Source organism: Microtus pennsylvanicus, chromosome 12 (genome assembly GCF_037038515.1).
Source record: "Microtus pennsylvanicus isolate mMicPen1 chromosome 12, mMicPen1.hap1, whole genome shotgun sequence".
Lineage (NCBI taxonomy): Eukaryota > Metazoa > Chordata > Mammalia > Rodentia > Cricetidae > Microtus > Microtus pennsylvanicus.
Window position 1 is genome coordinate 60,377,501 of NC_134590.1, and position 25,423 is coordinate 60,402,923.

The 25,423-nt window shown below is 41.2% G+C and overlaps 1 protein-coding gene across 2 annotated transcripts in view; it reads left to right on the forward strand.

The window, feature by feature from the left end:
- The window catches only part of Kiaa0232 (KIAA0232 ortholog), a 62,056-nt gene that overhangs the window by 419 nt on the left and 36,214 nt on the right, over positions 1–25,423 (forward strand). For both annotated transcript variants that reach the window (XM_075943751.1, XM_075943752.1), the window contains exon 2: positions 20,818–21,314. In XM_075943751.1, the coding sequence (XP_075799866.1) occupies positions 21,084–21,314 (231 nt within the window). In that variant the 5' untranslated portion in view covers positions 20,818–21,083. The remainder of the gene's footprint in view (positions 1–20,817; positions 21,315–25,423) is intronic.

Here is a 25,423-nt window from a genome sequence, read left to right on the forward strand (position 1 = left end):
GCCTGAGCGCGCCGCCGCCCGTTCCCTCGCGGCCCGGCTTCCGGCCGGCGTCCCGGGAGCTCCCCGCGTCTCCCGCCGGCCCAGAATCAGGCTGGTTGAGCTCTAGAGAGCAGACCCCCGAACCTGGCAGCCCCTCCCTTCAGTGTTTGTCCTTCTGTAGACAAACCTTAAAGGTTTAACCAGGAAAAAGTGGAATGGAGATAAGTTGGGGAGGGGGACATGCGACTCTGGAGTCTTTTACTAAATAGGGTTCTTGATTCTCATCACCTGCATCGCAGACTTTGCCTCGTTGCCCAAGTAACTGACAATGCATTTCCCATTTCTGAGTCTTGGCGTGCTAAAGAAATGGTGGGAGAGGATTGCTGAGGAGCTGGGGACGAGCAGTTTGGATAACAGGTGATGCCGTGGAAAAGACTGTGAAACGAAAACCCCACGCAGGATTTCTGCTAACAGTATAGGAGCCGTTGCACAACACTTTGTCGGTTTTAGAGACTTCAGATTTAAAGGGAGGAAAAACATGCCTGTCACTCTGCATGCTGAAGGTCAAATATTCGCCCGCAGATATTTCGGGCTGAACCATTCGTAACTAGGTCTCAGGATCTTTATGACAAAAACCATTCTGGAACTGTGCCTTTGAAATGTCCATGGAGGCTCCTTGCAATGAATACTTATTATCTTGGATTCAGTTGCTGTTCTTGCCAAATAATGTACTTTAAAATTTTATTCTTTCACAAATTCATGCATATTTATATATAATGTACTTTTATCTCGTATCCCTATTATCTTCTCTTATCCAAATAATTATTGTGATTATGTATATGGTCATGGATTGGGTGTATGTAAGTACGTATATATGTGAGTGTGTGTGTGCGCGTGTGTGTGTGTGAGTGTATGTGTGAAGACCAGTAATCAACATCAGGTGTCTTCAGTTGCTCTACGCCTTATATTTTGAGACAGGGTCTCACTAGGTAGACCAGGCTGGCCAAGAACGCTAGAGATCTGCCTGCCTCTGCCTCGGAAATGCTGGGATTAAAGTCATGTGCCACCAACCTTCAGCTCCACAGACAGGCTCTCTCACTGAACCCTGAGTTCACCAGTTGGGCTGGATCAGGTGGCTAGTATGCTTCAAGGATCCTCCCATCTGGGCCTCCCCAGTGCTGGGATTACAAAGCATGCACTGTAGCACCTGGGAATCTGAACTTGGGGCCTTGAGATTGTGTGGCAAACATTTTCCTGACTGAGCCAATCACAAATGTTTAATCCTTTAAAAAGTAGTTAGAGCTGGGGGTGTCGCCCAGGTGAAGCTCAGGATTAGATTCTCAGAACCTAAAATAAAATAGGGGTTTAATTTGAGTGTAACAGGTTTTCCATGAGCCTATTTTTACTTTAAGAAAGTGCATCTTAGCCAGTGAAATATCAAGAGGAGAGTTTTGCTCTTATTAAGTGTTATGGAGATGCACGTATTGTTCGTTGAACATAAGGGTACAGATTTTTAACATGGCAACCTAAGGCAAATCTTTTTAAAGCATGACCAGTTTATTTGATATACAAATTATGAACATTTAATAAACATAAAAGGTGTTTTAGCTTGTCCCCAGTGGGCATGTATCTTTCCTCTGTGCCTGATTATATCCTAGGGCTCTTTAAAAGCAGTGAACTTGTTATTCCTCATTTGTGTGGGAATGTACTGAGCCTGAGCTTTGCCCCTGTTTTTGTATCATTTGACTTGGAGCAGTTAGTGGCCTCTGAGCCAGTTCTGTCATCTGTGAAATGGGAAGAATGGTGATCCCTGTCTTGCAGGGTGGATAAGCAGAGAGGGATGATGTGAAGTAATTCCATCCACACTCAAGCTTCTAAAATGCTGGGTTAGTGCTGATATTTCTCGGATTCCCCTACTGGCTGAAAGCAGTCACTTGTCTTTAGGCCACTACTGCTTCCCCTCTACTTTGCCTAGCTTCCAGGATTCTCTTCCCAAACACAAGTCAGCCTCTGGCCCTGCAAGCTTCTAAGTACCTGTGATTTGGGGCTTAGAATGCAGTTATATGTACCAACAGAGTGTTGGCTATCCCTTGCAGTTCAGCCTCTGTCATCCTGTACTGGCCAGCCCCCCGCCCCCCTCTACACACATTACTGCTCTGAACATGCCAAACAGTTTCAGACTTTCTTGATGCATATACTCTTTCTTCTGACCTGAGTGCCCCTTAACTTACACTTTCTCTAGTTTTTAAAAGTACTTATAAGATACCATATCCTCTCTGGAGCCTTTGGAAGGCCTTCAGAATTAATTCCTCCTTGCTGTAGATCTTGTCTTCTAGTTTTCTTTCCTATTATACTTGTGTGTATATACTTCCCTTGGAGGCCAGAAGACATTAAACTCTGACTATGGTGCTCTTGTTATTGTTTTACTCCTAACATCTTGTTGGGGGCTTTAAACATATGGAAATGTGCCAATGTTTGCTAGATAAAAGTCTGCCAGTTTTGAACATATTATAAGTAATTTTAATAAAGCATTAACACTAATTAAAGTGTTGGGAATGCAGTTTTACCACGTGAAAGGTAGTTACTATTTAAAAGGTTTCTGTGCAGTTGTTTTTGGCTTCTCACATATGTCCTGAGCAAAGCTGTCACTCTGCCATCTGTTTCTGAACTGTCACTCTGCAAAGTGATTGTATTCTGCCCCATGTTGTGGGTAGGGGAACCAGAGTCCAAGCTGAAAACACTCCTCTGTATGAAGGGTAATCCTTTCTTGATAGATGACATGCTTTTTCTTAATTCTTTGGGGAGAGAAATTTAATATAAAACATTACTACTTTCAAAAAAATTTACTCATTAATCCATTAGTACTGGATTGGAGAAACTCGAGTTTCAGTCTTTCTGCAGATCAAGAAGTCTCACCTTGTCTTTTGCTTCTTTGTGATCTCAGTTCTCGGGACTGAACTCAGGTTTCTAGGTTTGCTTGACAAATGCTTTTATCCCTGAGCCATCCTTCTGGCCCTGCGGGCTTCTTTTTTGATGATCATCTTTTTAAAGGAAAGATTTATTTTTATTTATATATGTGTGTGTGCATGTGCTTCCTTTGGAGGCCAGAAGACAGTGTTGGATTTCTTTGGAGCCATAGTTACAGGCAGTTGTGATCTACCTGACTTGGGAGCTGGAAACTGAGCTCTAGTCCCCTTATTCTTTACTGCTGTGCCATAGCTTCAGCCCCAGGTACCAGATTTTTACCAGCTCTGCATTTATACTTCTGTGTTCCTGTTCACCTCCTTTTTTCATTTTAGACAAACATTCTGCCAACTAAGTTACATTCTCTGCCCTCTATGCATTATTTGGTTTGTTTTTTTTCTGAGACAGGGTTTCTCTGTGTAACAGCCCTACCTGTCCTGGAACTTGATTTGTAGATCAGAGATCCACCTGCCTCTGCCTCCAAGACATGCACCACCACCACCCATTTTGTGTGTGTTTGTGGGGGGGGTCTATGCATTTTTTTTAAATCAATCTTCCTTGATCTCTTTCCTCCCTAGTCCCCTGCCCCACCATCTGAAGCTATCACCAGTCCTTAGGAAAGGAAGAATGCACACTCTTTTCCCTTGGCTAAGAGACAGTGTCGAAAGGTTAATAATGCACTCTAAAAGCATTGCCACCTGTGCTTATTCTTTTAATTACATCTGAAATTGTATGCTTTCTTGTTACCTCATAGGTTAGGCAGCTCCGAGAACACCTGGTATAAAAACCTCTGGGAGGGAAGTTCTGTTTTGGCTCAGTGTTTCTGAGCTTTCATGTTCCTATCATGAAAGGCATGGTGGCTGAAAGATCTCAACCTAGTGGAAGCCAGGGAGCAGTGACAGACAGACAGATAGGGGCCAAAGACTTATAACCCAAGGACCCTCCTCCAGTGACCTACTTCTTGCTTCTAAGTTTCACCTTCTAATGTTTTCAGCACCTTCAAAAATAGTGCCCTCAGCTGGAGACCAAATGTTCAAATGAGACTGATCCATTCCACACCAATCCTCAAAGGTTCATGGGCACCTCATAATGCCAAATGTATTTACTCTATTTCATGAGTCCTAATGTATTATATTTTAATATTGCTCAAAAGTCCCAAGTCTAAAGTCTCTTCTGAGACTTGAGGCAGTCGTTCAGCTACAAGTCCCAGTAAAATAAAAAAATAAAATTGCATACAAAAGGGTACAGAATAAACATTTCCATTCTAAAAAGCATAGCAGACCAGCCATTGAGGATTGAACAAAGCAAGATCATAAACCAACAGGGCAAACTTTAAATCTTGTTGCTCCAAGTCTGTTATCTGAAGTGTGTTGTGACTTTCAATAGGTTTAGACAGCTCTGCCCATTTGGCTTTGCTGTTTGCATGCAACCCATATGGCCTCTCTTGGGTTGGTCCCACTCAGTGCCATCTTGCTGTCATAGTTCAGGGACCCTAATTTTATCACACATTTCTTGACCTCTCAGGCATTTCTTTGAAATCTGGGTGGAAGCCCCTAAGGCCCTTAAGTGTATTTTTCTTGCCTACTAACCCAACATCACTCAGTAGTACCTGCTATAGGCGTAGCCAGACTCCCATAACTACAGCAGTCTCATAGTAAAACAAATCCTGGGGAAACAGCTTCCTAGGTAGCCTTGGCCTTGTCTGGTCATGGTGTTCTTAAAGCTCTCTTCTCAAGGGGGAAGTATTCTAAATTAGTTTATGTTTTACTACCCTTGAACCTGTGATGTGTGGGGTTTGGCCAGTTTCTGAGATGCCCAGAAGACACCTTTTTTCTTTATGCTCATTCTTGGCTTTTTTATATTGGCTCTAATTTCAGTGGTCACATTTTCTTTGGCTTCAACTTTATCTTTGCTGCTTTTCTGACCACGTTGCAAACTTTTCAGCATTTTTTTTTTTTTGCTTTTTTTTTGTAAATTTTAGGAGCTGTTAGCTAAACTCATTCATGGCCGGAATGCTCAGCTACCTTGGCATTTTTAAGGGGTCACTTGTAAACTCAGCCTGTCACAGAGTTTGGAGTTTTGGGAAATGGATAAAATTTAGACTTGATTTTGTTATAATGTAACATGTTCAGTCTCTGGTCCAGATTCCAGCAGTCTTTGCTTCCATCTGAAACCCGTCTTTATTGTTCACATTCCTAGTGGCTTCTGGTCTTCTGAGCTGCCACCATTAAGCTCTGCTGCTAGCATTCTTGACTTTGGTTTGTTTTTCTGAAGTCTTTCATATTCCTGCTGTAAGGCCAGGTCAAAGGCTTCTGACCCACATCAACAGCTGTCAGCAATGACCTCACCTTTCTGGGACCAGTTTTCTGTGTTAGACTTTAATCATCATGACAAAATATCTGACAAGCACAACTAAGTGGGAGAAAGGTTTGTGTTGGTTTGTAGTTTCAGTACCCTCATGGTGGAAGGACATACAGTAGAGCAAAGTTTCTTACCTTCTGACCGCCAGGAAGAGAGAGAGAGAAGGGGAGAGGACATGGGCAATGAGAGATGGACAAATAAGATATCCCTAAGATCTATCAAAGTGCCCTACTTCCTCCAGCTAAACCTTGACCCTTAAGATTTCCAGCATTTCCCAGTACAGTGCCACTCATCTGCACAAGGCCAAGAGTTCAGCATGTGTGCCTGTGGGGACATTTCAGATTGAAGCCACAGCACCTTGTATTCTACATGAAATTGCTGGCTATCTCATGATTGTCCCGTTCCTGGTTTTGTCCTTTCCACCCTTCATGCCACTGAAACCTTTTTTTTTTTTTTTGAGACAGGGTTTCTCTGTGGTTTTGGAGCCTGTCCTAGAACTAGCTCTTGTAGACCAGGCTGGTCTCGAACTCACAAAGATCCGCCTGCCTCTGCCTCCCAAGTGCCGGGATTAAAGGCGTGCGCCACCACCGCCCGGCTGAAATCTTGAAGACTTGGCTGACATATTCTTTGTACTTCTGTAACCTGATTTTCAGAAAGAATGAACTCCCTCCCACATAGTATTTACCTGATGCCTCAAGCTTTTTTCCCCCCAATTTAATTATTATTATAATTTATTTTATGAGCATGTTTGGATTTGCATGAATCACATGTGTGCAGGTGCCTATGGAGGCCAAATCTCCTGGAACTGGAGGTATAGGCAGTTGCAAGCTGCTCAATGTGTATGTTGGGAACTAAACCTGGGTCATCTACAACAGCAATAAGTGCTCTTAACTGCTGAACCTCAAGCAGTTAAGTCTAGTCTAGTCCCTCAATTTGTTTTGTTGTTGATGCTTGCTTATGACATTTTAGGGTTTTGTGTGTTTCTTTGTTTTTGTTTTGCATGGAGGCATCCCCTGGATTTTAATTTCTCGAGGGAACAAAGGAGACTCTTATTTGATGATTCTTTCTAATGTGCAGTATAATCTTTTTGCACAGTACTCATTCGTTAGATGTTTGACTGAATTAACTCAGAATCACTTTGCATTGTGATTTCAGAAGGAAAGGACTTGGGCCAAAGTAGCTTTTTGGGAGAATTTTGTGACTTAGTGCAGGGCCCAATATATAGCAGGTGTCAGTAAGTGACAGCTTTTAGCTCAGTTGAACAGATGTAGAAAACACTAGAGCTTGGTGCTTTAGCTACTTTGGTGTTGGTGTTACCATAGTACCTTATGAAAACAACTTCGGTAATTGGGCTCATGGTTTCATAGGATTTTAGTTCATCTGGGGACAGCATGTGGGAACACTTCACTTCATGGTGGCAGAAGCATATGGTGGAAGCTGTTCATATCACAGCAAACCAGCAAGCAGAAAGTGAGACAGGAAATGGGCAGGGATAACATAAACCCAGAGTCACTCCTTTCCAGATGACCTCCTTCCTTCAGCTACTTCCACCTTCTGAAGCCTCCAGTTCTCAAGTAGCACTGTTAATAAGGGACTAGACATTCAGAACATGAGCTGGTGGGGGATATTGCATATTCAGATTTTTAATTTTGGCCTTTCATGTCCCAGGACTCATGGTCATCTCATATGCACAACACATTTAATTCAAATTCAACTTCTTAACAGTTTGACATTGTTCAAAAGTCTGGTGCCAAGTGGTCAGCCCTGAGACCATAGACACACAGGTAACTTTATATGGATTGAATAGGTTGTATTTATATATTGAGGGAATAATATACATGTATTTGTTTGTATATCTAAACAATTAAAGAAAATAAAAGGCTATGAATTTGAGAGACAACAAGAGAGTGCCTGAGAAGGTTTGGAGGGAGGAAAGGGAAGGGGAGAAATGGTATAAATTATACTGTAATTTCAAAAAATAAGAAACTTGCAAAATACAGTCCAATGTCTCTATAAGATTCAAGGTAGCCTCTTAGCTGTTGGCCCGTCTATTTGTGATGGCTAATTTTCATTGTCAACTCTATTAGATTTAGAATTAGGAAAGAAATGTCTGGACATGTCTATGAGAGTGTTTTCACAGAAGTTTAACTGAGGAGGAAAGATCCATTCTGAACGTGGGTGGTACCATCCCACAGATTGAGGTCTAGGATAAAATGGAAGCCAGCGGAGCACCATCATTCATCTCTGTTTCCTGTCCGCAGACAGTATGTGACTAGTCACTATATACTGCAGCCATGTTTTTCCTGCCATGATGGACTGCAAATCCTCCTTTAAGGTACTTTGGTCAGATACTTTGTCACAACAGTGAGAAAAGTACTTAACACTTTGTAAAGTCAAAACTGAATCACATGCTTTTGTGTACAATGACATACTAAACATTACCACCTAAAAGGGAGGAGAGAGAATGGAGGAATAGCAAGAAAGGGTGGGCAAAAGCAAAGTTGAAACCCAGGTTGGCAAACAACAAGTCCTGTAGCTCCCAGGGCAGGTAGTGATGTGATCCAAGCTTCAGTGACCTGGGTAGCTCTTGCCATCCCACTGCAGGTGATCTCTCCACTGTACTGGTTCCATTTGGTATCTTTCTTCAGTAGATGTTCTATGCTCCTGGCATCTCCAATATCTTGGTGTCTGTCATTACTTAGGCTTTTTTCCCCACCCTCACAGCTTTTATGCATGGTCTCTCAAGGAATCTGACCTTGTTACACATTGCCTGACCTTCCTAAAAAATCTGGGTAGAAGCCTCTATATTTTTGTAACGGTAGCATTCTGCATACCTGCAAAACCTGTATCCATCATGTGGCTTAACTCCAATTCAGTCAGTAACCAGGCTTCTTTGGAGCACAACTGTAGCAGGTTTTTGAGTGCTTGGATGGCTGGACCTGGGAAAACATTCCCCTAGGCAGCTCCCATCAAAGGAAGGCCTTTCACAGGAATTTTTAATTGTGTTCCCCTGCAACCTGCCATAGGTGAGTTTGGCCAGTTTCCTATTGTCCAGGGACAGACCTCTTGGCTTCCAGTCTCTAATAATCACACACTTTTTGTCCGCAGCTTCCAGCTCAATCCTATTCTGTGCAGATTTTACATTTGTCAAATCCTCTGTTCTGTTTGCTGTCAGTTCTTACTGTAAACCTGGCTAGAAGCCTTTAGTAACAACAGTGCCATAGCCCAGATGCTCTTCTGCCACAGTTATTAGCCCATTAGCTTTTTGATTTTGTAACATTTATTTTTATGTTATGTGTATAGTTGTTTTGCTTGCATGTGTGTTTATCAGGTGTGAGCAGTACCCAAGGAAGCCTGAAGCGAATGCTTGATCATCTGAGACTGGGATTCCAGGCAGTTGTGAGCTACCCTGTGGGTTCTGGGAATTGAACTAGGGTCCTCTGGGAGATCAACCAGTGCTCTTAACCACTGATCTGTTTCTTCAACTTCTAGTCAATTAGCTTTAAACTCAGTCTTCCACAGAAGTTTTCTGGGCCCACCAGCATCATATACGATGGTCTTTTAGCATTTTATCCCATTTCTGTACACTCATTAAATTTTTCCCACAAGTCATTTCCAGAGGCCACTTTGACGTATTTAGTCTCAGGAGACCCTTCTTTTGGTATCATTTTTCTTATCCACTTTTCATTGGTTGTGACCAAATGCCCAACAGAAACAAATTACAGGAGAAAAAGGTGATTTGGGCTCGTGGGTTCAGTTTTTCAGGTCAGGAAGACATGGCTGGGAAGTTAAATGAAAGCATGTCGCAGCGGCTGTGGATGATGAAGCACATGGTGAGATAGGATGGTCATAGATAATATACCCCCAAGGAACTAGGTCCTCTTTCCCCATGACCTAGTCTTCTAGCTAGGTCCCACTTGCCAAAATTATGCCCATTTGGGAACCAAGCAATTTAAACAAGAGCCTGTGGGGATATTCTGGAGTCTGAATCATAGTATTGACTTGGTTGAGACAGGGTCTCTCTATGTACTTCTGGTCCTCAAAGTGTAGACCAGGCTGACCTTGAACTCACAAAGATCTGCCTGCTTCTGCCTCCTGAGTGCTGTAATTAAAGGTATGCGCCACCAGCACCTGTGTTTGTTTGCACTACTTTATTATGACAGTGCCCACAGATTTAATTCTAACACATGTATATAAAGTAAATGTCATCTCATCAGCTATATCTACATTTCTTTTTAGGCTTAGGAATGAACTGGAGAGGGCTTTTGCATAGATTCAATATGGAATCTTAAACTATCTTGAGGAAGCTTGTCTGTAGGTAAATAGGTTTTTGTATATGACTTAGGTAGGTTAGTGGAGAATCAGAGTAGTTAGATATTATCTGCTGTTTTTCACTTTAATCTTTAAAAATTTGGGGTAACTGTTGAAAACTCCAAATTTTTCCCCTGTTGTTAAGCTTTGTCCATACCATTCTGTCTCTTTTGTCTTATCAGCATCCCACCCCTCTTGTATTGGGAGCAGATAGATGACAAATGATGTTTGAATGTTAATACTTTAAATGATGATGATGCTATTTACGTGTGTGTGCTTTACTGATTAAGTCTTCAAAAGTGGCACCTGTTGGTTCCAATATTACATGGAGCTCCCTCCCTGGAGTAGCATATTAGTGGCAGTTTATTGTATTGGCTATTTTACATTTATCTCTTTTCTTAATCATTGGAACTTGTGTATTGCCAATCTCTTAAAATCTGCTCCAGAGATTTGGAAATGATAGTATTGTCTCAACAGATGAACTTGCTGTATTGCTAGTGTCTGTGTTACAAATACAGGCATTGGGGCAGCAAATACAGAATATTTGAGAGTCTTCTCTGTGTGTGCGTGTTTCTAGCCTGAGCAGTGAATGAATGAGTTATAAGAATGTAGGGTGTGGGAGGTTATGGGGGTGTGGCCAAGTAAATATTTATCATGAGTCAGTTGGTTCTGTGGAATGTAAAACACATGAGGTTAAATGAGTAAAAATAAAACTATGCCACAGCATACTTTCAGGTACAATGTGTGTGCGCGTGCGCATGGACATGCATGCATGTTAGTACTGTGTAATTGGGACAGAGGCATTTAAATGAGTAGGAGGGGATTTTTCTTTCACCCTGGAGTCTGTTTCTAACTCAACTGTATTTTCCAAAGCATCTTTGAAGTAATAGCCAATGCATCACTATTTCAAAATTGAGTCTGATTACAGCTTTTCTTTGGGCGGGGGAGATAATAACCTCCCATTCATTTATAACCCCAGATTTGAGCCTTTCCTGCTTCATCCTCCCAAGGTGCTGCAGTTACAGATATGCCACAACACCTATCTTTGTTTTTGTTGCAGACTTTTGCTAGGACTCTGAAGGAGTGTTATAATAAGCCTAAAGTTAAAGTTTATTTTGTTAAAGGATAGTGTGTGTGTTAGCAAGTTTTTTTCATTGCTTTAATGAAGTATCTGAGGTGGCTTGTTTGCAAAGAAAAGAGATTTGGCTCACTGTTTTTGGAGGTTCAGGGTTAAGGTAGGTAGTCCCATTGATGAGGATGATGGGTACGTTTCCTTATGATGGAGAGGGCTGGTGGCAGCATCTTTCTGAGGTTTCCACTGCAGTGTAGTTTGCATAATGTAGTTTTGGGTATTAGTAGCTGTTAGAAAGCTTACTCTTTTTTAAAAAAATAATAAAAGATTTGCTATTTTATTTGAGTGTGTGCATATGTGTGTTTGTCACATTTGTGTGAGTGCCGTGTCTGTGAGCTGCCTGATGTTGCCTGGGAACTGGACTGGAGTCCCCTGGAAGACCAGCAAGCTCTCGTAACTGCTAAGTCATCTCTCCAGTCCATAAAGCTTATTCTTCATTTTATTTTTGTGAGTGTTTTGCCTGCATGTATATAGGTTTAATACGTTTTACAGTTCGCAGCTGTAGAAGTTTTTATACCTAAGCACTTTGACAAGCTACAGTTTTACATTGAAAAATTATATGCATGCTGTGAGCTAACATTTTACATGATAAAATGTTTTTGATTTTGTAAACTGTTGAATATGAAGTTCGCCCCTGCTAGGGAAAAGGAGCATTTTTTTAAAATTTTTTTTTAAAGTGCCCAAATATCTTTAATATTAAATCTCAAGTCTTTACAGCTATCTCCACTCTGCCCAGTGTATTGTCACTTGGACGTGCAATTTATGCAGTAATTTTTTTTTTTTTTTTTGGTTTTTCAAGACAAGGTTTTTCTGTGGTTTTGGAGCCTGTCCTGGAACACAACTAAGTCAAATATCAAATTGGGTTTTTTGTTTTTTCATTTTCCTTTTGTTAAAAAGAATATTTGTTTTCATTTTATGTGTATGGGTTTTTTGCTTATTTATGATATGTGTGCCAGGTACCTGAGGAGGCCGAAAGAGAGTGTCAGATTCTACAGAACTGGAGTTACAAATGGTTGTGAGCCACCAAGTGGGTGCTGGAAATTGAACCTTGGTCCTCTAGAAGAGCAGCCAGTGCTTTTTTTTTTTTTTTGATTTTTTGAGACAGGGTTTCTCCATAGTTTTTTTGGTTCCTATCCTGGAACTAGCTCTTGTAGACCAGGCTGGCCTCGAACTCACAGAGATCCGCCTGCCTCTGCCTCCTGAGTGCTGGGATTAAAGGCGTGCACCACCGCTGCCCGGCTAGCGTTTTTTTTTTTAAAGGCAAATAAACTACTTTTGTAGCCCCACTGAAGTACTCAACATCTAACACATCTAAGTGAACTGAGCATCTGCCCTGGTTATTGTAAAGTGAGAAGGTGCACAAGGTTTTCTTCTGTACATAACTTTTCAAACCAGAGACATTAGTAGACACCCATCAAAGCTTTCACATCTGGGCATGTTTGACAGTTGCGGGGGCGATAGAGAATTGGTCCAGATTGGATGGGAAACTCTTCCCTTTATTGACTTATCACACATATAATCTAGCTCTTGATTGTTCTGCTTTGATGGAAATCTAGTCAGTGCTCTAGAACTTACTGCTTTCACCTACACTGGACTCATTAAACCTTGGTTCTTCCTTTTGTCTTTATCTTTGTTCTTTCTTTTCTTCCTCTTTTTTTTCTGTTGTTGGTGGTCTAACTCAAGCTCATGCCTACCAGCACATGCTTTGCTGCTAAACTACTGTCTTTTTTCCTCTTCTTTTTAATGCACAGCTTTCTGCTGGGCATGGTCATACTTGCCTTTAATCTCAGTGCTTACAGAGTCAGGTAGATCTCTCTGAGTTTGAGGTCAGCCTTGTCTACATAGTGAGTTCCAGGCCAGCTATACCTCATAGTGAACCCTATCTCAAAACAAAACAAAATCAATCCTTTTATTTGTTCCTTGACAATTTTATACATATATACAATGCGTTTTGATTATATTCACTTCAACTCCCTTTCTACTCTTTCCAGACACCTCCTAAGACAGTCCATCCCCCTCCTTCTTCTCTAATGCAGCCCCACCACCAGTCATTTACAGTGACCCCATTGTCTTTACCAAGTGGGGCTTCCCATCAGAGTTATCATCTGGTGGGGCGTCACCTGCTGTGTACTCCCATGGCCTCTGGCACTTATTTATTTTTGTATCCCCACTGAATCCAATTCGTGCTACTTTTTGGAATGCTCACTGATTGTGATGTCTTGTTCTTGTGCAGGAAACTACAGCTACGGTAGTTCACGGGTGCAATGTCTGTGTCCTACCATAGCACATCTCATCCAGCTCTTACTTTCTGACCGTGACGTCTCAGAGCCTGAGGAGGATAAAATTGATAATAGTTTTCCATTTAGGGCTGAGCATTTCTATTTTATAAAAATATTTACGAAGTTAGTATCAGGTAGTAATCTAAGAATAGTTCTTTGGTATGAAAAGAATTTTAATTGCTAGTGGGGAGGCTATGCTTCCTAGTATAGATTATCATTTTGTTTCTGCTACTGACTAGTAAAAATAGTCGCTTAATCTTTATTCAGCTTTTCCTGTTGTCATAAAAAAGAATGTGGTCCTATACTAGTTTTTTAATTGTATTTCTTAAAAATAAGCTTTTTTCATTTCCTAAGACTTAACACATAGAATAGAGCAGAAAACTAGGTATAGAGAACTGTCCATTTGTATTTAGTTTTTTTTAAGATACATACAGGAAGCAAGTTGACTGAATCAGCTTTACTGTTTTCAGTGCTAGTTTTAGTTTGGGCTGTATATTCTTCATGGTTCTTCTTTCGGTTATACATAGGCTTTGGAGGCTGGGCCCTTCCTAAAGAGAATGAGAAGTGTCTACTTCAAATCGTGTGCCAAGGTCAGGAATAGCAAGCAAGGCTTATTTAAAAGTATGTAACTGCTTCATATATGGCCACACTTTATGTTTGTTGGACAGAGTGTGCTGGAGTTGGGGATAGCTAGCAAGGCTTGTTTACAAGTGTGTAACTGCTTCGTGTTGTGCAATTCATGCTTGCTGGGCAGGCACTGCATAGAATTTTCAGATCCCCCCCACCCCCAGAAAAAAAGTAGTTTCTGAAAGCCAGAATCTTAGGATTTCAGCTATCCTTGCCTTTGTTCTCTTCTGTCTCTTTTCCTTTTCTTCTCCTTCTCCATTCATTTATATTTCAAACATGTATTTATATGTGTGTTTATGTTTGTGTGGGCATGCATTTGGAGGTGAGAGGACAGCTTGAGAAAGTCAGCTCTTTCCTTCCACTATGTAGGTCCTGGGAATTGAACTCAAGTCATCATAAGGCTTGGTGGCAAGTGCCTTTACCTGCTGAACCATCTCTCCATTCATCCATTCATCTATCCATCTAGTCTTTGTGTAAAAGTCCTATAGATACCCAAGTTAAATAATTATGGGAATAAACCTGCAAGTAATAAAGACCTTTTAGCACCAGGTGTGTTAACAAAAAGCATGCTCTTTGTAATGAGGAAGGACTAGTTAAAACACAGACTGCAGAAACAGCCTATGAGATAGAAGAGAGTGGCTGCAGGATTCACGGGGAAGTGGAAGTTGGCATACTGAGGAATGAAGCCAAAGCCTACTAGAAGAGTTTGGAAAGTACTGAGGGATAAAACCTTTGGGTTGCTGTCTTTGTGTTGGCAGTACTGTGCACAGGGCCAGGTGGTAGGTAGCCTGTGATACATGTCAGGTGGGAAAGGGTGAGTTAGAATCCTGGGTGAAGGCCTTATACCCACACCTGTAAACTCACAGTTGTTTTCCTCACAGTGCTCCTACACTGTTATTTCCCAAGCCTCGCTCCCGGAGTTTATTCTCTTGTGTTTGGACTTAGGAAATCATTAGTGCAGTGTAGTTTTGATCACCTGCTAAGGCCTAAGCATTATGCTAATAAGTAGGACATGGAGTGTGTCACAGTTTTTACTGGAAGCCTTGCAGCCTCGTTTGTGACGAAACCTACCCTAGAAGCTGGAAGTAGTCTTAAAGGATGTTGTGGCTCAGTGTGCTAAAGATGGTGACTGCCTGTGCTGGCAGATGATGACCTGGAGGAGTAATGGAGACAGGAGGCTTGACTCCCACTGCTTATGGGACTAGCATTTTAACAGTACTCATACTGTTTGAAACCTTATTAAGAATAATTACTTTTTCTCTCTTATGAATCACTTTTCTTTTACAGTTTTAATTCATTTGTGCTACTAAAACTTTCCCCATCTAACTAGAGTGATGATTTAATTTTTTTTTTTCATTTTTTCATTTTTATGAGCATTGACTGTTGTATGCCTGTGTGAGGGTGAAACTGGAGTTACAGACACTTGTAAGCTGCCATGTGGGTGCTGGGAATTGAGCCCTGGTTCCTCTAGAAGAACAACCAGTGCTCTTAACCTCTGAACCATCTCTGTAACCCCTAGAGTGATAATTTTTAACAATGTTAAATATTTTCTACTAATATCCTCTTATTTTGCCCTCGAAGTCATTGTGACTGGTGTCACCTGTTCCTGTTAAAGTGAGGCCAAGGGGTTTTCTTTAACTAACTATGAGCAGTTCTCATCCGAGAAGCAGCTTTCAGAGTGTCAAGGCATACTTTGGAACATACTTGATTTCTTCAGTCCCTATATTAGCTGGGTTCCAGATGGTAACTATTTTGTTACCTGTGTCCCAGGTGGATCACACTTGGTGGTGATGGCCTTGAGCGTTCCTGCCATAGCTAGATGAAACATGTGGCGTGAGGGAGTTGTAGCCCTTTTGAGTTAAGACGTTAAAATTTAGGGGGGTTGTCCCTCTACAGCATTGTGTACCTGTTTTTAACTGAACCCTTTTTCCTGGTTACCCTCGTCATCTGATTTTTTCTACATTGTAAATAAGCTTAATTTATTCTTGCTGTCCCTTAGAGTCTGACCTTGTCATTGAACCATCCACAAGTACATTGAGCTGTAGTTTAATTTGACTGTTGGAATTAAGTCCGATAAAGCATGATTTCTATCCTGTCTTCATGGAAGAGGGATTTGTAACTGTTACAAAGGTTAACAAGTCTTTAGCTTAGCAATGATCATTTTTAGGAGTGAGTCAAAGACAGTGTCCAGTAGAACTTCTGGTCAGCGTGAATGTCCCATATTCTCACAGTAATCATCAGATGTATGTAGTATTTGGGCACTTGAAGTGTGGCTAGTGTGACAGAAAGACTGCCTTTTGTTGTTTTTGACTGTTTCAGCCCAGTTTGGCCTCAAACTCTAGAGTCTCCTGCCCAGCTTCCAGGACACTACAATTCTAACATATTCTGCCCTACTCAGCTCAAGAAACTGATTTTAACCTGGTTTGTTTTGTGCAGTGACACTCTATAATGGTGTGGCTTGACAGTGCTGCTGGGAAGGAGGCAAAACATTTGCATGCTATGTTTAGCACATGATGTAAAGAGATGCTAAGCTTTCAGGTGCTCAAATTGTGTACTCCTATTTAAAAAGCTCTTTTGTAAAACGTACAGAAAGCATGTAAGGTAAAGGAGCTGAAAGAAATATTCTAGGGCTAGTAGGACTCTCCCAAAGTAAGTGTACTGACCGCCACAGTAGCCAGGTCCTTATATCTGTCCCTCTTTGCTACTCTGTGAATGGCTGCACTGGAACACAGAAGAGTCTAGGGACAGTTCACATATTATCTGTATTATCATGCCATAAAGATACTGTGGACTAGGAAGGTGACTTAGTTAATAAAGTGTTTACCATGCAATGCAAGCAGGAGGATATTTTTCAAGACAGGGTTTCTCTGTATAATAGCACTAGCTGTCCTGGAACTTTCTTTGTAGACCAAGCTGGCCATGAACTCACAGAGATCCACCTGCCTCTGCCTCCCAAGTGCTGGGATTAAAAGCGTGTACCACCATGCTCAGCAAGATATTTAATTTTTCAAATATTTATTTATTCATGTATTTTATATATATGAATAGTCTGTTTTCATGCATACCAGAAGAAGGAATCTGACCTCATTACAGGTGGTTGTGAGCCACCATGTGGTTGCTGGGAATTGAACTCAGGATCTCTGGAAGAGCAGTCAAATGATCTTAACCACTGAGCCATCTCTGCAGCCCCCAAGATATTTAAATCCAAAAACTTTTTTTTCTTTTTTTTAATTATTTATTTATTATGTACACAACATTCTGCCTCCATGTATGCCCACATGCCAGAGGAGGGCACCAGATCTCATTACAGATGGTTGTGAGCCACTATGTGGTTGCTGGGAATTGAACTCAGGACCTCTGGAAGAGCAGCCAGTGCTCTTAACCACTGAGCCATCTCTCCAGCCCAATCCAAAAACTTTTAATACAAGTTTGTGTGTGCATGAGTGTATGCGTATGCATGTGTGCCACAGCATGCATGTGGAAGTCAGAGACAACTTGCAGGAGTCAATTCTCCTCATTTACCATGTGAGTTTCAGGGGTGGAATTTAGGTCTTCCTGGCTTGGATGCAAGTGCCTTTACCTGCTTAGCCATTTTGCTAGTCCCTAAAGATATTTAATGAAACAGATGTAACTGGCATTTGTGTTTTGTTTCTTTAAATGGATCCACATTTTGTTCTGGAATTAATTTACTTCATACTAGAGAACTTTGCATATTTCCTGTAGGGCAGATTTGTCAGGAATAAGTTCCTTCAGTTTTCACATGTTTGAAAAAGTCTATTTCACCTTGGCTTTGAAAGGTAGCTTTCTTTGTAAGTGTGGAGTACTAGGGTGATGGGTGCTTTGGTGTTCTAAGTCTTGCTCCATTACCTGCTCACTTACATGGTTTCCAACCAAAACAGGAGGCTGTCCTTACATTTGAACACAATGTTTCTGCTTTACTCTGGCCGCTTTAGGATTTTTCTGTTGGTTACAGGTTGGAATTATTTTATTGTGCTGAGCCATTTTCTTCATGTTTCATGCACTTGGAGTTGCTTGAATGTCTTGCTCATTTAATTCCTATTAATTTTGAAATTTAATTATTTAAACACATAGGGTGTGTATGTGCACATGCATGTAAGTTTTAGTCTATTTAAGTGAACCTATTTTTCTTCTCATTTTTATCTCCTGTTTTGAATAGTTGTCAGACATTGTAAATTTTATCTCCTTAGGCCTCCAAAGAACAGTTTGGTTCTTTGGGGTCTTGTAAGATTTGTTTGGGGATAGTCATGGTTGCTGGTGCCAGGTTAGGAGATGGAGACTGGAGGATCAGCTCAAGACCAGGCTATCCTGATCTACACGAGATCCTGTTTCAAGACATCACTATCACCACCGTCACCATCCCCAAAAAAGAACCAACAGAAGATTTGTTAGGCAGGACCAGACCAGTATTTAGACCATGGCTAATTCTTCCCAAATACAAAGACCAGACTTGCTGAGTTGTGAGTTTCCTGACCTGGCTGGAGGTACTGCTTGCTGCTGTGGGGGATCAGGTACGGATTCATCCTGTGCATTGGGGGCCTCTGTTACCACCAGAGCTGACAGAGTAAATCTGTGTGAGGCAAGAAGGAAATACCATTCAGCATGACTCGGTAGCTAAAGTCTGACCCCGACAGTTTATTGCAGGTATAGTTAAGTACAGCACAATTTGGTAAAATATTTCCTGGTGTAACACAATCCCATGTGCACAGGGAGACATAATTACATCAAAATTCTTCTCCAAGTACTATCGCTTATTCCATGAAGATGGTTCTAGAGATATAGGCTACAAGTGTTATCTTAAGGGCCTAGCGGAGGATCTGGTGTGGTTTCAGTCATACAGATAGCATAGAGATCATTTAGCTCATTAGCCATCTTTGGTCCTGGTTCTGGGAGCTTGGGGGAGTCAGGTATGTCCTGGCCCTACAGATAGCACAGGGGTTACCTAGACCAGGAGAAGTGGGTGGTATCAAAGGACCCTTTCACAGGGGTCACATATCAGAGATTACGATATTAAAGGTAGCAAAATTACAGTTATGATGAAGCAATGAAATAATTTTATGGTGGGGGTCGCAGCTTTAGGAAAGTTGAGAACCACTGACCAAGGCTATTAGCCACCTTCATTCCCATCTATCTTCTGGGCAGCAAACAAGTTGTGCATTTTTCCCTTTGAAAAGACAACACTGTGTTTAGCACTCTAGGTTTCCCTAATGCTTGTCTGTGAGCACAAGGATCTTTGTGCTCCCAGCCCTGGCCTTGGATAGTTCCTTACTTCTACACACCCAGCTCTGGTGTTTCTTTGTTGTGCAGACCTTTCTCTAATGCCCTGTGAGTTCTGCTTCCTGGATTCCCTTACTCTCCTTCAGCTGTTCAAGTCCCTTCAAATCTTGGCTGTTTTTTCACTAACTTGTCAGTTTGTTTCAAGTGTGCTAGGACTGAATGTTTTTATTGGTGTCTGTCAGAAATCTTGCCTGGGAACCAAACTATGGAAAATGTTGTAATTTTGAGAGACAGCTGGAAAATATCAGCTGATTGAAAAATGCAGAAAAATCTTTGCTTTAACTTAATTACCTTTCATAGTTTAATAGAGGATTTTTGAAGTCCTCTTTTTGTGAGGATTTTTTTTTTTTTGGATTTTTTTGAGACAGGGTTTCTCTGTAGCTTTTTGGTTCCTGTCCTGGAACTAGCTCTTGTAGACCAGGCTGGCCTCGAACTCACAGAGATCCACCTGCCTCTGCCTCCCGAGTGCTGGGATTAAAGGTGTGTGCCACCCTCACCCGGCCTTGTGAGGATTTTTGAAAGTAGCAAAACACTTATTAACAATTAGAATTGTTTTCTGTATATTGAATTGTGTAAATTTTATTGACACCTGGGAAACTCAGGAGTACGTCTTTGTAAGAAATGTCTGTCTACCTTTCACTGAAGATGCTGCTCTGAGTCATGCTTGGGGGCTGAAGTTCAGTAGCTGATCAATGCTGCTCCCCTCATTTTTATTTCCTAGCGGGCTACATAGCTAGACTCTGCCTTAAAAAACCCAAACCTAAAAGATGAACAAATAAACCCATTACTAGACATTGTTTTTTTTTTTTTTTTTTGTTTTTGGTTTTTCGAGACAGGGTTTCTCTGTGGTTTTGGAGCCTGTCCTGGAACTAGCTCTTGTAGACCAGGCTGGTCTCGAACTCACAAAGATCCGCCTGCCTCTGCCTCCCGAGTGCTGGGATTAAAGGCGTGCGCCACCACTGCCCGGCATTACTAGACATTGAAAGTGTGTTTGGGGATGGTATTAAAGGAAGAGTGAATCAGAAGTCCAGTTAGGAGAGGCCACAGCAGATCTGACAGTGTCATCTGTGGTTGTAAAACAGGAAGTCTGCTTCATCTCCAGCTTTATGAATTCCTGATTATCATACCTAGTTTTTAGCCATACTAAATACATAACAATGACTTGTGAATTTATTTATTTTTTTTTTGTTTTGTTTTTCGAGACAGGGTTTCTCTGTGGCTTTGGTGCTGGTCCCGGAACTAGCTCTTATAGACCAGGCTGGCCTCGAACTCCCAGAGATCCACCTGCCTCTGCCTCCCGAGTGCTGGGATTAAAGGCGTACGCCACCACCGCCCGGCCTGACTTGTGAATTTAAATTTAAAGATTTTTCTATAAACATTTTACCAGTCCAGTCTCTTGAGATAGGAAATGATTATTAGTGTCATTGCACATAAGCAGAGATCAGTCACCCTTATTCTCATTCCAGATGATATCAAATTTTTAAATTTACAGTGTCACTTTAGTTTAAAATGCTACACATAGTTTAAAATTAGTTTAAACTACACTTAGTTTGAAACCACTCCACAGGAAAAATGTTACAAGTTATCAGTTACATTTTTAAAAGGAGGAACGCCTTCTTTTAAAAATCATCCTCACTGAGCAGTGGTGGTGCACTCCTTTAATTCCAGCACTCAGGAGGCAGAGGCAGGTGAGTCTCTGACTTGGAGGCCAGCCTGATGTACAGAGTGAGTTTCACAACAGCCAGGGCTACACAGAAAAACCCTGTCAAGAAAAACCTAAATAAATAATTAATTAGTACATCAAGATAAAAGTCGTCTCACAACTTTGTGTCTACATGTGACTCATTTTTTGTTTGTTTGTTTCTGTAGGTTCTGCCAGAGACTGACATTTGGCCTCAATGTGAAATGAAAGTTGAAAATTGCATCTCCATTTGTGTCGCTATCATGGTATTGACTCACTGGTCATGCCTGAAGAGGGAAATTGTGTTGTAGAGAGCTGACTGCTGCGCGGTCACTGCCTGTCCTCCATGTCCAGCTCCTCTCCTTTCTGCTGGAGTGAAATTCTCTCCGGATACCAACAGAACATCCACTGTAGAAAATGCTTTTTGTTTTAAGGATGTCAGCAACCTAAGTTCATGCGCCCTGTCTGTACAGCTGTTGTGGATGGTTTGCCATCTGAAAGCACCTCACGTTCTTATCCAGGCCCCGTGTCTGTTTCTGACATGTCTCTGCTTCATGCATTGGGCCCAGTGCAAACCTGGCTGGGACAAGAGCTCGAGAAATGTGGCATTGATGCCATGATTTATTCGCGGTATATCCTCAGTCTTCTGCTGCATGACAGCTATGACTACGACCTTCAGGAACAGGTATTGATATGTGTTAAGTGCTTTATGACATTTGATGGCTGTGTCTACTTATATTCTATTTTTGTGATTAAATACCCCAACAGAAGTTTAACTTAAGGGAGAAAGTTTATTTGGCTCAGAAATTCAGATTATGGTTCATAATAATAAGGCAGTCACAGTTGCAGGAGCAAGAGAAAACTGGTCTCATTGTATCCTGTTAGGAACAGAGTAACAGTGAGTGCATGCATGCTAGTGCTCAGCTTGCCCTCTCCATTCTGTATGGTCCAGGGTACTCTGCTCTGGGAATGTGCCACTCATAATGAAGATGGGTCTTCCCACATCCACCTGAGAATCCTTCTCACATTCTCAGAGGTGCCTTAATCCAGACAATCCCTCACAGATGTGCCTTTAGGCCTGCCTCTTGGGAATCAGGACTAACTTGGTATTTGTATATTCTTTATTTTTTTTTGAAGTAGAAGGGCACATTGCCAAAGCATTTGTTTGGAGATCAGATGATATCTTATAGGAGTTGATTCTTTTTCTCCCATGTAGGTTCCAGGCATTGAACTCAGGTTATCAGGTTTAACATCAGGCACCTTTACCTGCTGAATCATCTTGCCAACCTTTTATTTGTACATTCTTAAGGGTTTAAAAAATTTTTATTTTATGTGTGTGAGTGTTTTGCTTGTGTGGATATATGTGCACCATGTGCATGCCTGGTGCCTATGGAGGTCAAAAACTTTGATCCTCAGTTGTAAGCCACCATGTGAATACTGGGAACCAAACCTGGATTCTTGGCAAGAGTCAAGAGTTAAGAGTGCTCTTAACTACTGAGCCATCTCTCTAGCCCCACAGGAGTACATTCTTAAGATTCCCAGTACTCCAAGTCAGAAGTAATCATTGTGTAGTATGAGGAATTTTCAATTTCAAAATTCCTGTCAATAACAAGATTGTTGTAAAATATCACTGTCTGGTTCAGTTGTTAACTTCATAGACTTTCTCCTTGATGCTTACATTCTGACATGGACTTGTGACTCATCTGCACTGGGAATACATTGATGACCTGCCACCTTTGCACACCACTGCCCTAAATGTTGGTTTCTACTGTTAGGAAAGTTAGTCACAAGTCTATTCTATTTCCTTCTGTTCCAAGGTAAATACTGTATTTATCTGAAAGAGGACCCTAAGAGGGACATACATGGATCTGCATAGGAAGGTGAAAAAGACAAAATCTCCTGAGTAAATTGGGAACGTGTGGGTCACTGAAGAAGGTAGAAGGGAAGGGGGGGGGGGAGGAGAGGAGTGGAGAAAAATGTGTAGTGCAGTAAAAACAAGACAATTTTTAAAAAAACATTACAAATGATATTAATCACAGAACACCAAACAAATCAGTACCCTTAAAAATCCTGTTAAGCCATAACTTTACCAGCCATCACTGTGTGTCAGTTTTAAGTCTGTCATCAAACATTTTATTTGATGGATGTGTTGAGTTTAAAGTCAGAAGCCAGTCAAATGTTGATTCTAAAAAATAAATAACTTACTCTCCAAGAACTGCTGCCAGCTCCTCTAGAGAGACATTTTTCCAAGCACAAAGGTGGGCTCTAGCTGACCCTGTGTGCAAACTTTACGTACAATCTTGTAGTTTTTAAAAATTATTAGTCCAAAGAAAGTGGTATTTTGTGAGTAATTTTGTTTTAAATCATTGTTCCTAACATTGATAGCAGAAACAAACTTTTATTGACAAGAAGCTGGCTTTGCCCTTCCACCCCTCCCCCAAAGCCCTAGAGCCCAGTAAATAATACAGAGACTTTCTCTGAGGTTCCTAATATTTTCATACGTCACTTGCCCAGAGCCTGTTTTCTCGTAGCTGCTGTTGGCATCCTTGGGCTGGGATACATCTGTACTTTTCTGGCTTTTAGGTTACTTGCTGCCATGGCTAGGAACTAGGTCAAATAAAGTTTTGTCTTGTGTTTTTGTTTATCTTTTGTTTTACTTTGATATCCCAGACTGTCCTTGAATCTGAACTGATAATCTTGCCTCAGTCTTCTAGGTATTGGGAATACATATGCCAACATATCCAGCTCTAGTAAGGTTTTGAAGGGATTGAAAACCTTATCACTGGGTGGTGGTGGCGACAGCTGTGGCAGTTTACACCTTCAATCCCAGCACTGGGGAGGCAAAGGCAGCCAGATTTTTTGTGAGTTCAAGTCCAGCCTGGTCTACAAAGCAAGTTACAGAACAGCCAGAACTCTTACACAGATAAACCTTGTCTCAAAAAACAAACCAACCAACCAACTAACAACAGTAGCAAAAAAGAAAAGCTTATAATTATCTGATGTGTTACTTTAGGATCAGCCTTTTAATTTATTACTGTCTTTCTAGAAAATGTAAAATAGATTCTTGAGAGGCAAGTAAGATGTTCTCTCTGCAAACATGGAATGGTCATTCCAGAAATGAGAAAGTTTCTCATAGCTACTTCAGTTCATAGGGAATGGGTTGTTTTTGGTAAGACTTTAACTTCTCATTTCTTAGTTGTTTGTTAGTCCCACAGGGCAGGGAACCCTGATTGCTCTTTGGGCTGACGAGGAAGGGGGACTTGGTCGGGGAAGGGGGAGGGAAATGGGAGGCGGTGGCGGGGAGGAGGCAGAAATCTTTAATAAATAATAAATTAAAAAAAAAGAATTCTCAATCTAGAAGATTTTATCAGCAGCAATACATTTTCTAAGGCAAGGTATTTATGAAACAAGTGCTGTGGGATGTACAAGGTAACATGCAGATGGAGTCAAAGGAGAGTGTACATATACATGATTCTGACAGATGTGGTCAAGTCTTCTTTGGGTTCTTATTCATTGCAACAAATTGGAGTCAGAGATCAGAGAAACAGTGAGTCACCATCCAAATTTGATCGTCTTCCCAGGTTCTGGTTTATTGCTACACAACAGATAAAAGCTGGGGAAAGCACACTATATCTAGAGTTATGAGGAGGATCTATATGCAAATAGGCAGCCCTAAAATACTATTTTTTTGGGGGGGCATTTTGTGTGTGTGCATATTCAAATGTGTGTGAGTAAAGACAGAGGTCTGTGACATCAGATTCCCTTCCTCAGCTACTCCCCACTTCATTTATTGTGACAGTGTTATCGGACCTGGGTTATGCCAATTCCAGTTCATCTCGTGAGTTTACCTCTGGAATTCTCTGTCTCTGCCTCCCAAGTGCTAAGATTATAGCTAGCTGCCATGCCTAGCCAACTTTTTACATAGGTTGTGGGAATCTAAGCTCTGGTCCTCACACTTGTACAGCAACTTCTTTATCCACTAAGCATCTTCCTGGTCACCAAAAATACTTCTCTACTTAGCCCTGGTAAGGCAGAGGATACTTTGACTTGTAGGGAGGAAGGTCAAATAAAAAAATGATTATTTTTGTTAGATTTATTTTCATTATGCTTTATTTATGTGTATATATTTATGGGCATGTTTGGGCAGATGCCCTTGGAGAAAGAAATACAGGCAGTTTGTGAGCTACTCAGTGTAGATGATGGGATCAAAACTGGGATCTTCTTCAAGAGCATTCAGTTGTCAACCCCCTGTGAAGGTGGCAGAAACAAATGTTTGTTTCAGATTAAAACTACCTCTGGAACTGGAGAGATAGCTCAGCAGTTAAGAGCACTTGCTGCTCTTCCAGAAGACCCAGGTTCAACTCCTAGCACCCACATGGCAGCTGACAACTGTCTGTAACTACAGTTCCAGGGGATCTGATACCTTCACATCAATGCACATAAATAAATTTAAATAAATTATTAAAAAATTAAAACTACCCATTAGGTGTAAAATTACTTTGCAGGAGCATGTAGTGTTAATGGAAAATGTTTACAACCAGAGACATGTATGTGAGGAATGTGCATGTCAGAGCAGCTTCAGTACTAATGCTGATAGCATGAGCTTGGGTCCATATTCTACCCACGACACCAGAAGGACTTATTTTTTTTTTAATTTTTTTTATATTTATTTATTATGTATATAATATTCTGTCTGTGTGTATGTCTGCAGGCCAGAAGAGGGCACCAGACCTCATTCCAGATGGTTGTGAGCCACCATGTGGTTGCCGGGAATTGAACTCAGGACCTTTGGAA